The sequence below is a fragment of the Chrysochloris asiatica genome, unplaced genomic scaffold, assembly GCF_000296735.1.
Source record: "Chrysochloris asiatica unplaced genomic scaffold, ChrAsi1.0 scaffold00210, whole genome shotgun sequence".
NCBI lineage: Eukaryota > Metazoa > Chordata > Mammalia > Afrosoricida > Chrysochloridae > Chrysochloris > Chrysochloris asiatica.
Window position 1 is genome coordinate 5,486,615 of NW_006408728.1, and position 11,101 is coordinate 5,497,715.

The following is an 11,101-nucleotide window of genomic DNA, read 5'->3' on the forward strand; positions in this document are numbered from 1 at the left end:
GCATGGGGGGTCGCTATGAGTCGGTTCTGACTCGATGGCACCAGACAACAACAACAACATCCTAGTATGGTGCTGTGGGCTGATGTGTCAGACTGCAAAGTCGTTTGAACTGCAAGGTTGGTGGTTCAAGCTCACTAGCTGCTCCTTGGAAACCCTATACAGGGTCGCTATGGGTCAGAATCAACTTGACAGCACTTAACAACAACAATAACACACAGAAATCCTTGTGTGGCGTAGTGGGCGAATGCGCCAGACTGCAAAGTCAGTGTGAACTGCAAGGTTGGTGGTTCAAGCTCACCAGCTGCTCCTTGGAAACCCTACACAGGGTCGCTATGAGTCGAAATCGAGTCTATGGTAACCATAATAATAACAAACAACAATAAATAGAGACTTTTGGCTTTTTGCCTTGGTTCTTTAGAAAAACAGCTTAAGACATTTTTCTCATAAGCCCTGAGGAGTTAGCTTTGCCCTAGGTCTCCGCCACAGAGGGTTTGTGGCTTTTGTCCAGATTGATTGACATTTCCTGCATAAATGATAACCACTTCATTTACACACTTTTTTCCTAGTCCTAGACTGTAGGCTGCCCTCTGATTGGTATGCACCTTGCAAAAATTGGTCAGTAAAGTATGCAAATGAGGGGACTAAGTGAAGTGTCTGTGACCTCCCAAGAGAAGACTGGTCAGTTTGTGGTCTCCCCTGCTGAGAGAAGTCATGTCTTGAAAATGACAAGGAGTTGTGCATAAATGCAGCCAACCCAACAGAGGTTTCTCAGTCAGAAAGAAACAAGAGAAACAGGAGGACAGAAGCAAAAGGAAAAAAGAAGAGAGAAGAGAAAAACAGCAGAAATTCCACTCGCACAGAAATCACTTTTAGTGAATATGTGCATTTGCTAGACTATCTCATCTTGGACGGTAATACAGCATGAACACTGTTTAATTCTGAAGATAGATTATGAAGGTTACTCAAAAGATTTATAATATAACTGATTGAAGTTTTTTGCTTGTTAGCATTGTAGTTTTGCTTCCTGGACACAAAACCCTGCTTAATTAATAAAATATCCTAAATCTCATATACCAAAGCACTTCTTACAGCAGTATGCCTTAAGAAAATAAAAGAGGAATATGGTGAAATGCCTGCCTACTCCCAGTTTCCCTTGCAGAGAGACAGCTGTTTTGACTCATGAAAGCACAATCCCATTCATCAGCTGGGGCAAGGGAATACAAACATTGAGAGAAGGTGGAAGATGGTGTAATGATAAATTAAATGGAAGAATCTAGGGACTTAGAATGAAAGCCAGGAATACCTAGGCAAATTATTTAATTCTCCAATTCTCATTTCCTCTGTCTGTGAATTTGAGATATTAGTATCTACATCAAGAGTTGTTGTTGTTAAGTGCTGTCCTTGGAAACTCATAGCGACCCTGTAGAGGGTTTCCGAGGAGTGGCTGGTGAGCTTGAACCACCAACCTTACAGTTCAAATGGCTTTTCAGTTGTAATAAGGAATAAATAAAATAATGCAAGTAAAGAACAGGAAAAATCTAGACCAGAATGGCAGCAAAAAATATTGGTATGTTTTCTTTAAAAACTGAAGTATACTTTTTCCATTATAAAAATAAATTATAAGAATATACAACCAAAAAAAAAAAAAAATCAAATTTCTTACTTTATCAACGTTGGACGATGAGGTGGTACCTTTTTTGCAACACTTCTTTTTTCCACAAGATTCTTTGTTGGACATTTTTAAAAGCTAAAATAAAAAATAAAAATACATTATAACTTATCCTTTTTCATTTGTATGAATATTAGCATTTTTCTACATGATTTCCAGTTTCTAAGTGTTTGAGTTCTTTATGCTACTTCCCCAATCCTTTGGCTCATTAAATCACCAATGTGGTCATACTTAGTTAGATAACTTGAGGAATGTACTGGGAGAGGCAGTTTGCCCTCAGGAAGACTAGATTAACTAGTACAAAAAAAATGCTTAAGCAAAGCACTAGGGAACTTTCCTGGGCTGATCTTTCTTAAAACAAACAAGGCATGTAGATAACAAGCAATTACTACTTTTCTTTCTTGTTGTTGTTGTTTTTATGTGCCCTGGAGTCAGTTCTGACTCATAGTGACCCTGTATAGGGTTTCCAAGGCTGTAAATCTTTACGGGAGCAGAATGTCTCGTCTTCTGCAGAACAGCTGGTAGTTTTGAACTGCTGGTCTTAAGGTTCGCAGTCCAATTTGTAACCACTATGCTACCAGAGCTCCTTGATATTGGGTAAATAATGAGATTTGTTGGTCTAGTAAAGAGTCTCCTGAAAACTTGTACCAACAATTATTTGAGAAACAATCACATTTTAAAAAATCTATCTACAAAAGTGAAGCTCTTATTAAACTCTAAATAGTATGTAGATAGCTCACCAGCAGCTCCTCAGAAACCCTATACAGGGTCGCTAAAGGAGCTCTGGTAGCATAGTGGTTACGAATTGGGCTGCGAACCTTAAGACCAGCAGTTCAAAACTACCAGCTGTTCTGCAAGAGAAAAATGAGGCTTTCTGCTCCCGTAAAGATTTACATCCTTGGAAACCCTATACAGGGTCACTATGAGTCAGAACTGACTCCGTGGCACATAATCAGCCTAGGTCAGAACAAACTCCAAGCATTTAACAACAACAATTGTCATTAACAGGTTCAAGCTAGTGTGCACCAGCAGCATTCTGTTCTGTAACAGAGGCCATAAATTGGGATCATCACCAGTTCCGTTGTTGGGGAGGAAAATGGAAAAGTCTAAACTAGAATCTAGTGCTAGCAATGACATGTATTGGGTTTATGAACATAACAGAATAGGAAAAAAACAATTTAAATTATGCTGAGTTCAATCATAGTTAAAACAAGTGAAATTATATGAAAGAATGTTCAATTTATATTAAACCAAACTTTTAGAATGCTTTGATAAATATGAAAATGTTGAGTGCGAACAGAAAATCTAATAATAAAAATAAGCTTTTCAACATAGACTTCTAAGTACAGATTCTAATTTGTAAGACAATGTATGGCAGTAAATGAATTCCAGATAACATTAGTAATCTTTCTGTGCACGCCCCCCGCCCCTAAATTACTATTTAATCTTTTAAGAAAAACGAAAAGCAATGGTTCTTGGATGATGGGCAGTTAAGTCACTATACATTCCTATAAGTTATCAGTGTTATTATCCCATTTTTAAATGACTGTTAAACAGTGAGTCAGCTATACATCTAGAAGTAGTAGTTTAAGTGACTGTTAAACAATGAGTCAGCTATATATCTAGAAATAGTCGTTTAAAGGGGAGCAGGGAGAGTTTCTAAAGGAGCTGCTGGAGAGTTCGAACCACCGACTTTGTGGTTCAAACCGACCTTGCAGTTCTGCGTTTTATCCCAAAGCGCCACACCAGTATTCCAAAACGAACTTTAGAACACACATCCCGAGTTCCGTACCTTATCAGCGCTGGCAGCAGCTACGACTCCGGAGGCCCAGGCCACAACTAATGAACAATCCCCTCCCAGCCCAATACCCTCTGGGAAACGTAGTTTTGTGCTATGATCCAGCTAGACCCCAGAACACTCAGGAGCCTTTATTTTGACTTTCATTTACTTCCTCCTAGACTTCTGGCAGTGTTTCCTTCGGCATCTAACAACAACAACAGACTTCGAAATCCGGTCCCGCCCCAGGGGACTTTGTGCACCCTGGGTATTGTAGTTTTGGCCAGATTCTGTGGTTGACGGGTGGAACCGAGGCGCACAGTAGAAACGGAACTCTCTTACCTCATTGGACGCCGTCCCGGATACGCTTCTGCGCAGTCTGTGGCGGCGTCGTAACGCCTCGGGGAAGGGTAATATACGAGAACTCGAATCCCTGCCTCTGGGTTTTTATTTTTCTGAAGACAGGATTTAGTCACTGTTCCTTTTTTTTTCTTTGTCTGGTGCACGCATCCCGATCCCCGCCCCGCATTTATTTTCCCACACCTTGGATCGAGCCCTCTGGGCATCCACGCCAATTCAGTCACCCCGCCGTGAGCCCCCTCCTGGTCCCGGGCGGGCCTAGCACGGAGGCGGTAACTATGGAGAATATGGCGGAGGAGGAACTGCTACCCCTGGAGAAAGAGGAGGTAGAGGTGGCCCAGGTCCAGGTCCCGACCTCGGCTCAGGATTCGGCTCGGGTCACAGCTCCGGACTCGGCCTCGGCCCCAGCTCCGGCTCCGGCTCCAGCCTCGGCTCCAGCCCCAGCCCTGGCCCAGGCTCCGGCCCTGTCCCCATCCCTACCCTCTGCCCCTGAGGAGGCTCAAAGCAGTAAGTGCAGGGTGCCAAATCAAGTCTCTGTCGCAAGATAAGCGAGAAAGTGCGCCTTGCAGGGGAATAAGGGTGGCCCATTATTACCGGGATGGTTTTCTGTGGGGAAAAGCAGATTTAGGGAAAGCGGTGGGCGGGGGCCGTGTGTCGGATAAAACTAACAGGATGGTAATAAGCAAATCCGTGCAGCTCGAGAACATCACTTTAGTAAAGGATGTGTGAAAGCCAGGGGTTTAACAAATAGAAGGAAATTATGAGGTTGCGGGCTTCTCGTTTAGGATGGCTTTTCCTTAAACAAAATATAGGAAGATTACACATAATCTGATAGTTTTCCTCCCAGCCCAGTCGGCCTGGGTTCACCAAATCCTTTTAAAGATGAGACGGTAAGCGAGGCAACGTGCTTATAGTAGTAGATCCTAACTGCCAAGATTTAGAAATCATTGCTGCCAATTAACTTTATGACTCCACGTACACAGAGAGGATTATTTTCATTTATAGCAGTTTACTTCCAAAAAAAATTGAAGGTTGATGAGTAGTTTTAAAAAGAGTAGACTAAGTTATATATTTTCCCGCACACCTAAATACCAGTTGAGTTTTGTAATTCATTCAGTAAGAAGTCCGATGTTGAAATCAGTAGCCCACATTGTGCTTCTAAATTTGTTCACATGTTTTCCTAAGTGGTGATTTATTGGACCATGTAGATATTTAAAAGATTATTGAATAACACTGTCTTGAGGAGCACTGGTTAGCGTAGTGGTTACGAACTGAGCTGCTATCTTCAAGGTCGGCATTTCGAAACTACCAGCTGTTCCGCAGGAGAAAGGTAAGGCTTTCAGCTTCTATAAAGATTTACAGCCTGGGAAACCCTGTGCGGGGTCAAACCAACTCCACAGTACATAACAACAAAGGATCTTCTGAGCATTCTAAAATGTAAGGTCTAAGAATTAACCAGAAGGGCTTTTGTTTGTTTCTGTTTTTAGTCTGGTGGTCCTTAAACTGACCTTTGTTCACTTTCTGAATTGTAGTTTAAATTAATTCATTGTTTTTTTCTGCTTCTAAGCCAGTTCTGAGTTTGGTTGGTTGCTTATGTGCTGTGGAGTCTCTTCCGACTCATAGCGACCCTATACAGGGTTTCCGAGGCTGTAAATCTTTACGGGAACAGAAAGCCTCATCTTTCTCCCTTGGAACAGCTGGTAGTTTCGAACTGCTGACCTTGAGGTTCACAGCCCAATTCGTAACCACTAGGTTACCAGAGCTCCTTAGTTCTGAGTTTAATGTGTATAAAATAATTGTGTTGTTGTTGTTGTTAAGTGCTGTCCAATTGGTTTTGACTCACAGTGACCCTGTATGGAGTCCCTGTGTGGCGCTGTGGGATAATGCACTGGACCACAAGGTCAGTTTGAACTGCAAGGTCGACCATTCAAATTCGCTGGCTGCTTCTCAGAAACCCTAGGCAGGGTCACTATGTTGTTGTTGTTGTTGTTAAGTGCCGTTGAGTCGGTTCCGACCCATAGAGACCCTGTACAGGGTTTCCGAGGGTGTAAATCTTTATGGGAGTAGAAAGCCTCATCTTTCTCCCGCAGAGCGGCTGGTAGTTTCGAACCGCTGACCTTAATGTTCGCAGCCCGATTCCTAACCACTAGGCCACCAGAGCTCCTATATACAAGGGTCACTATGAGTGGGAACCAATTCGACAGCACTTAAACAACAAAATAGGGTTTCCAGGAGTAGCTGGTGAGTTTGAACCACTGATCTTGCAGTCTAGTGCTTATCCTACACTGCCACACCAGGACTCCATAAAATAAAATTCTACATGCTAACTTTCCTTTTCCTGTGCTCACTCTGCAGGGATCACTCAGCCCTACTGGGATCACTCTAAATCAGAATAGACTCCAAGGCACTTAACAGCTACATCAGTTTAAGGTTTCCAAGGAGCAGCTGGTTGGCAGTCCAGTGGTGACCCTATAGCGCCACCCCAGGAGTTACGTTGTTGTTGTTGTTAAGTGCTGTAGAGTTGATTCAGGCTAAGAGTGTTCCCTGTGTAGGATTTCAAAGAAGTGGTTGGTGAGTTTGAACCCCAGGAGTTATAGTAGATATTAAAGTAGGGCTGAACATAGGAAAAAGAAAGTCAGCATGCCTCAAGCAGAACTTTACTCATTATATGAGAATTTGTGCTAGAAAAAGCTAGTCGCTTCTTGATATTTACAGTGGGAGCAGAGGTATGCATGAACACACTCCCCTGACTAGGCAGCCTTTGCACCTCAGTTCCAGATTGTATATGTTCATATTAATCATAAGTGAGTTCATCAATTTTAGGGAATACATGCTTCTTCCTCCACCCCAATCCCTGCCTTTAAGATCATGTTAAACATAGTTTGGAAAGGTTTATCCATATATTGCAAATATCCTAAGTGTGTAATTTGTGGAATGTGTAAATGAGAAACCTGAAGATGCATTATTAAATGAATACATAGTGATTGAAAAGTCTGATATGCATTAGAACCAAAATATTTATTAATCACACTTTTAAATTATTTGTAGATGGTATAATTAGCCCTTTGAGATCGATCAGAACTATGCAAGATGAAAATGGCATATCTGAAATAGAATTGAAAATTGAGGAAAAAGTAACAGAAGAAGCTATAAAAGAACCTTCTAGCATCTTGGATTCATCTGATTTAGCAAGAGGTTTGCCTGCTAACTTCTAGATTATTAGTGTTACAAAAAGCTTAAGTGATTTAAATACAGATTGTCTTATCTACTATCTTAAGCCAGAAAGTGATTTTGAATGTTTTAGACAGATGTTGGAGATTTTTATCAATATGATTTTCAGTTTTCTCTTCTAACTAATCAAACCTTTGTCTTATTTAGTGGTATTTGATATAATGATTTTAAATAAGCAAATACGTATGTAGTGGTAAAATGGGTATCTTGTTTCACATAGGCATATCTTGAACTATAGGAAGCCAAATAGTCTTTTTAGTTTATTAAGTTGTGTTGATTTCTGTATACAAGGATTAATTGCCTGAATCTGTCTCAGTTAGCAATAAAAGGTATTTTGATCAAATAGGCAAGAATTTAGTTTGTTCAGAAATGATATACCATCATGTCATTTCAATAATACCTAGTATGAGAAGTTGACCACCCATAAATGCCTTGGAAGGAAAGCCTGGTGATTTACTTCCAAAAAAAAACTTCAATTGAAATTACTATGGAGATTATACTCTGACAAATATGAGAATATGAGGTAGCTAGCTATGAGTTGGAATCAACGGCAGCTGGTTTAATGTGCTAAGGGACATAACCTAATAATAGCTTGATGGTTTGTGTGATCTACTGCAGTCTCCTTGGGAATAATTTCCTATAAGTTACCATGCAGGGTCTCTATGAGTCAGAACCAACTCAGTGGCACTTAATAACAGCAAACAACTCTTGTCTTTATTCTCTCACTTTTTATATCTTCCTTTGGGATGTACATCCTTTCAAGGCTTGCCATCCTTAAAAAGAAAGAAAAGGGAAGGTATGATTCCATCTTTTTTTAATATTGCAAAATTTCTTGAAATAGTAATCTACACTGATTTTCTGTACTTCCTTTTTCCTTTCAGTCCCATTTCTACTTCCATACACATCATTGCTTTCTTGCATGTTGCCAGGGACCTGGTAAATTTCAGTACAGTAGTCTACAAATAGGGCTGCTAACCTCAAAGTCGGCAGTTCAAAAGTACCAGCTGTTCCGTGGGAGAAAGATGAGGCTTTCTGTTCCCGTAAAGATTTACAGCCTCAGAAACCCTGTACAGGGTCACTATGAGTCAGAACCAACTCCACAGTACTTAATAACAACAACAACAGTGTTTCCTCCATTGCTACAACTATTTGTAATTCTTCACAATCTTATACACCTTCCCACTTACAGACTTTTCCCTTGACTTCTGCATTATCTTGAGTCCACCTTCTTGAATCTTTTTCCTTTACATATTGTATAATATCCATATCCTTCATTTCTGTATTCTATTAATAAAGAAGTGCGTTTAGCAGCATTATGGAATACATTCACCCCAGTCAAGAATCTATCATAAATAGACAAAACTGAGTCTTGGTTTTTTTCCTTTTCATTTTTTTCTTGGACTTCCATATTCATTCTCATTGTTTCAGTAGGCATGTATGTATTCATGATTTATATTTCCATTCTGAATCTCTCCTGTGCTCCAAAAACAAATGATCAGTTGCCTACTGGGTATGGTTGTTGTTAAGTGTCAAGTCAGCTCCAACTCACAGAAACCCTGTGTATAACAAAACAAAACACTGTCTGATCCTCTTAATTGTGGGCACTGGACCCCATGGTTGGTTTGAACCATAAGGTTGGTGATTCAAACTCACCAGCTGCTCCTTGGAAATGCTTTACAGTGTTGAGTCGAAACCGACTGGACAGCACTTAACAACAGTGATTAGCCCATTGTTGCAGCCATTATGTCAGTTCATCTTGTTGAGGATCTTCCTATTTCTTGCTGACCCCCTTCTTTATCAAGCATGATGTTTGTCTCCAGTAATTGGGCTTCCAGATGACATGTCCAAAGTAAGAGAGATAAAGTCTGAAGTCTCTCCATGCTCAGTTCTAAGGGGCATTCTGGCTGTATTTCCTCTAAAACAGATTTGTTCATTCTTACAGTCTATGTTGTTGTTGTTGTTAAGTGCCATTGAGTCGATTCCGACCCATAGCGACCCTATACAGGGTTTCCAAAGAGCAACTGGTGAGCTTGAACCGCCGATCTTGCAGTTCAAACAGCTTTGCAGTCTGGCGCATTAACCCACAGCACCACACCAGGACTCCGTGTTTCAGACCATAGTATGTATATTCAATATTGTTGACCAATACCACAATTTGAATACATCAGTTCTTTTTCAGTCTTTCTTTTTCTTTGACCAGCTTTTGCATGCACATAAGCCAATTGAAAATTGGTTTTCAGTCGACCCATGGTTTGGGCCAGGAGCACCCTAGCACTCAAATGACATCTTTGCTTTTTAACATTTCAGAGAGCTCTTTGAGTTAGCATAGTAACTCTGTACAATAAACACTGGACTGTGAACTACAAGGTTGACAATTTGAGCCCACCGGTCGCCCTATTGGAGAAAAATGAGGCTTTCTAAGTGCTTGCAAAGATTGACAGCCTCCAAAACCCTGTACAGGGTTACTTTGAGTCATTCATTATTGACCACACTTAATAGCAACAACAACAACAGCACGTGAACACTCTACTAGTTCATCAAACATATGGTCCAACTAAATTCATTTTCTTTTCACTTCTTCCTGTCTTCCAAGTGTTTTCCTCCTCTTTCATTTGTTCCTTCATTCTCAACAATAAACTCAAAATCTTACAATTATTTTATTTTTGTCTCCACAATTACGGAGTTTATTAGGGAAGTGAACTGTACAATTCAGGATCAGAAACAACTAAGGATGCAGTTGTTCTCCAGCCAGGAACAGCTCTTCTTTGTTGTACTGCAGGCACCTCTCCCTCTTATCTATGTCCTCTCAGCCATGTGGCTCCTCAAGCTGTGCACTGCTCATGCAAGTGTTTCAGAGTTCCTTTAGCCAGTCTGTAAATGCCCAATGGGCACATTCTGCAAGCCAACCTTCCAGAATTCTATTTCTGACTTTACCCTTCACCCTTTTCAAACTCCAAGTCCTTTTGCTTTTTTGCCTTTACCGTCTGTTCTCCTGTACCTTTCCATTACTAATTCCTGACCTCTATAAGTCATCCTCCCACCACCGGATATCAGTTTGTCATTGTGTGGTGATGTGTGTTGCTATATTGCAAGAAGGTATGCTCTGCTACTGAAATTTCAGATACCAGCAAGGTCACCCATGGTAGATGAGTTTCCATTAGACTGAGACAGGCTTGGAAGAAAGGCCTGGCAATCTGCTTCTGAAAATCAGCCAAGGAAATCCTGTGGATCACAACACAAAACAGCTCTAGAAGATGAGCCCTCAGAGGTTGGAAGGCACATAAAGTTCATAGTAATTGCAACAGTAGATTGAAATATAACATGGTTGTAAAGATAACTCAGAGCCAGGCAGTGTTCCATTCTGTTGTACATATGGTTGTCATCACCCAGAGCAACTAACAACAGCAGTGATTGCTGCTGACAGAGACACCATCCGGAAATCCATTCAAATTCTATCATTCACTTCCTCAGAAACCTGCAAAGACTTAACTATTGCCTCAGTAATAAAATCCAAACTAACTAATACAAGTTATACTTTTCATGGTCTGTACTTCATGTTTGGCAGCATATTTTTCTGTCTACTCCATCTTCCAAACAAATTATATTCCAGCCAGGAGTGGGATAGGGGGAGTTGTACTTTTACACCACTTGCCTTTATTCATGAGAGTACTTCTTTTAGTTTATAAGGCCCTGCCACTAAATTTCAACATGCTGAAATCTGTTTGTATCCTAAGTCTCAATCTAATGCTACTTCTTTTGTGAAAACATTCTTAGAGTCCCATGTCTGCATCATACCTTTACCTCTATTATTTATTTAATCCTGTTGTTGTTAGTGCCATCTAGTCAGTTAAAACTCATAGTGACCATGTACAGTTTCCCAGGAGCAGCTGGTAAGTTTGAACTGCCGACCTCTCAACTCAAACTGACCTTGAGGTCCGTCCACCACATTATCCACAGCACCACCCTAGGACCAAATTGATTTTAGTTTATAGTGATCTTGCCTTGTTTTTTTTTTTTTTTTTTTTTTTTTTTTTTTAAATGTTTTATTGTGAATTATATTGCTG

The 11,101-nt window shown here is 40.6% G+C and overlaps 2 protein-coding genes across 3 annotated transcripts in view; one reads left to right on the forward strand and one right to left on the reverse strand.

Annotated features, from left to right (window-relative positions):
- Positions 1 to 4,012, reverse strand: part of SWT1 (SWT1 RNA endoribonuclease homolog (S. cerevisiae)) — a 127,472-nt gene extending 123,460 nt beyond the window's left edge. Inside the window, 3 exon segments of the mRNA XM_006872708.1 lie at positions 1,664 to 1,747; positions 3,462 to 3,561; positions 3,789 to 4,012. Coding sequence (XP_006872770.1) covers positions 1,664 to 1,747; positions 3,462 to 3,561; positions 3,789 to 4,012 — 408 coding nt within the window.
- The window catches only part of TRMT1L (tRNA methyltransferase 1 homolog (S. cerevisiae)-like), a 57,516-nt gene continuing 50,256 nt past the window's right edge, over positions 3,842 to 11,101 (forward strand). Inside the window, exons 1-2 of one of the 2 annotated variants that reach the window (XM_006872705.1) lie at positions 4,085 to 4,153; positions 4,262 to 4,313. In XM_006872705.1, the coding sequence (XP_006872767.1) occupies positions 4,085 to 4,153; positions 4,262 to 4,313 (121 nt within the window). Of the gene's footprint in view, positions 4,314 to 11,101 lie in introns of both variants that reach the window. The other variant, XM_006872704.1, reaches the window with a different exon arrangement.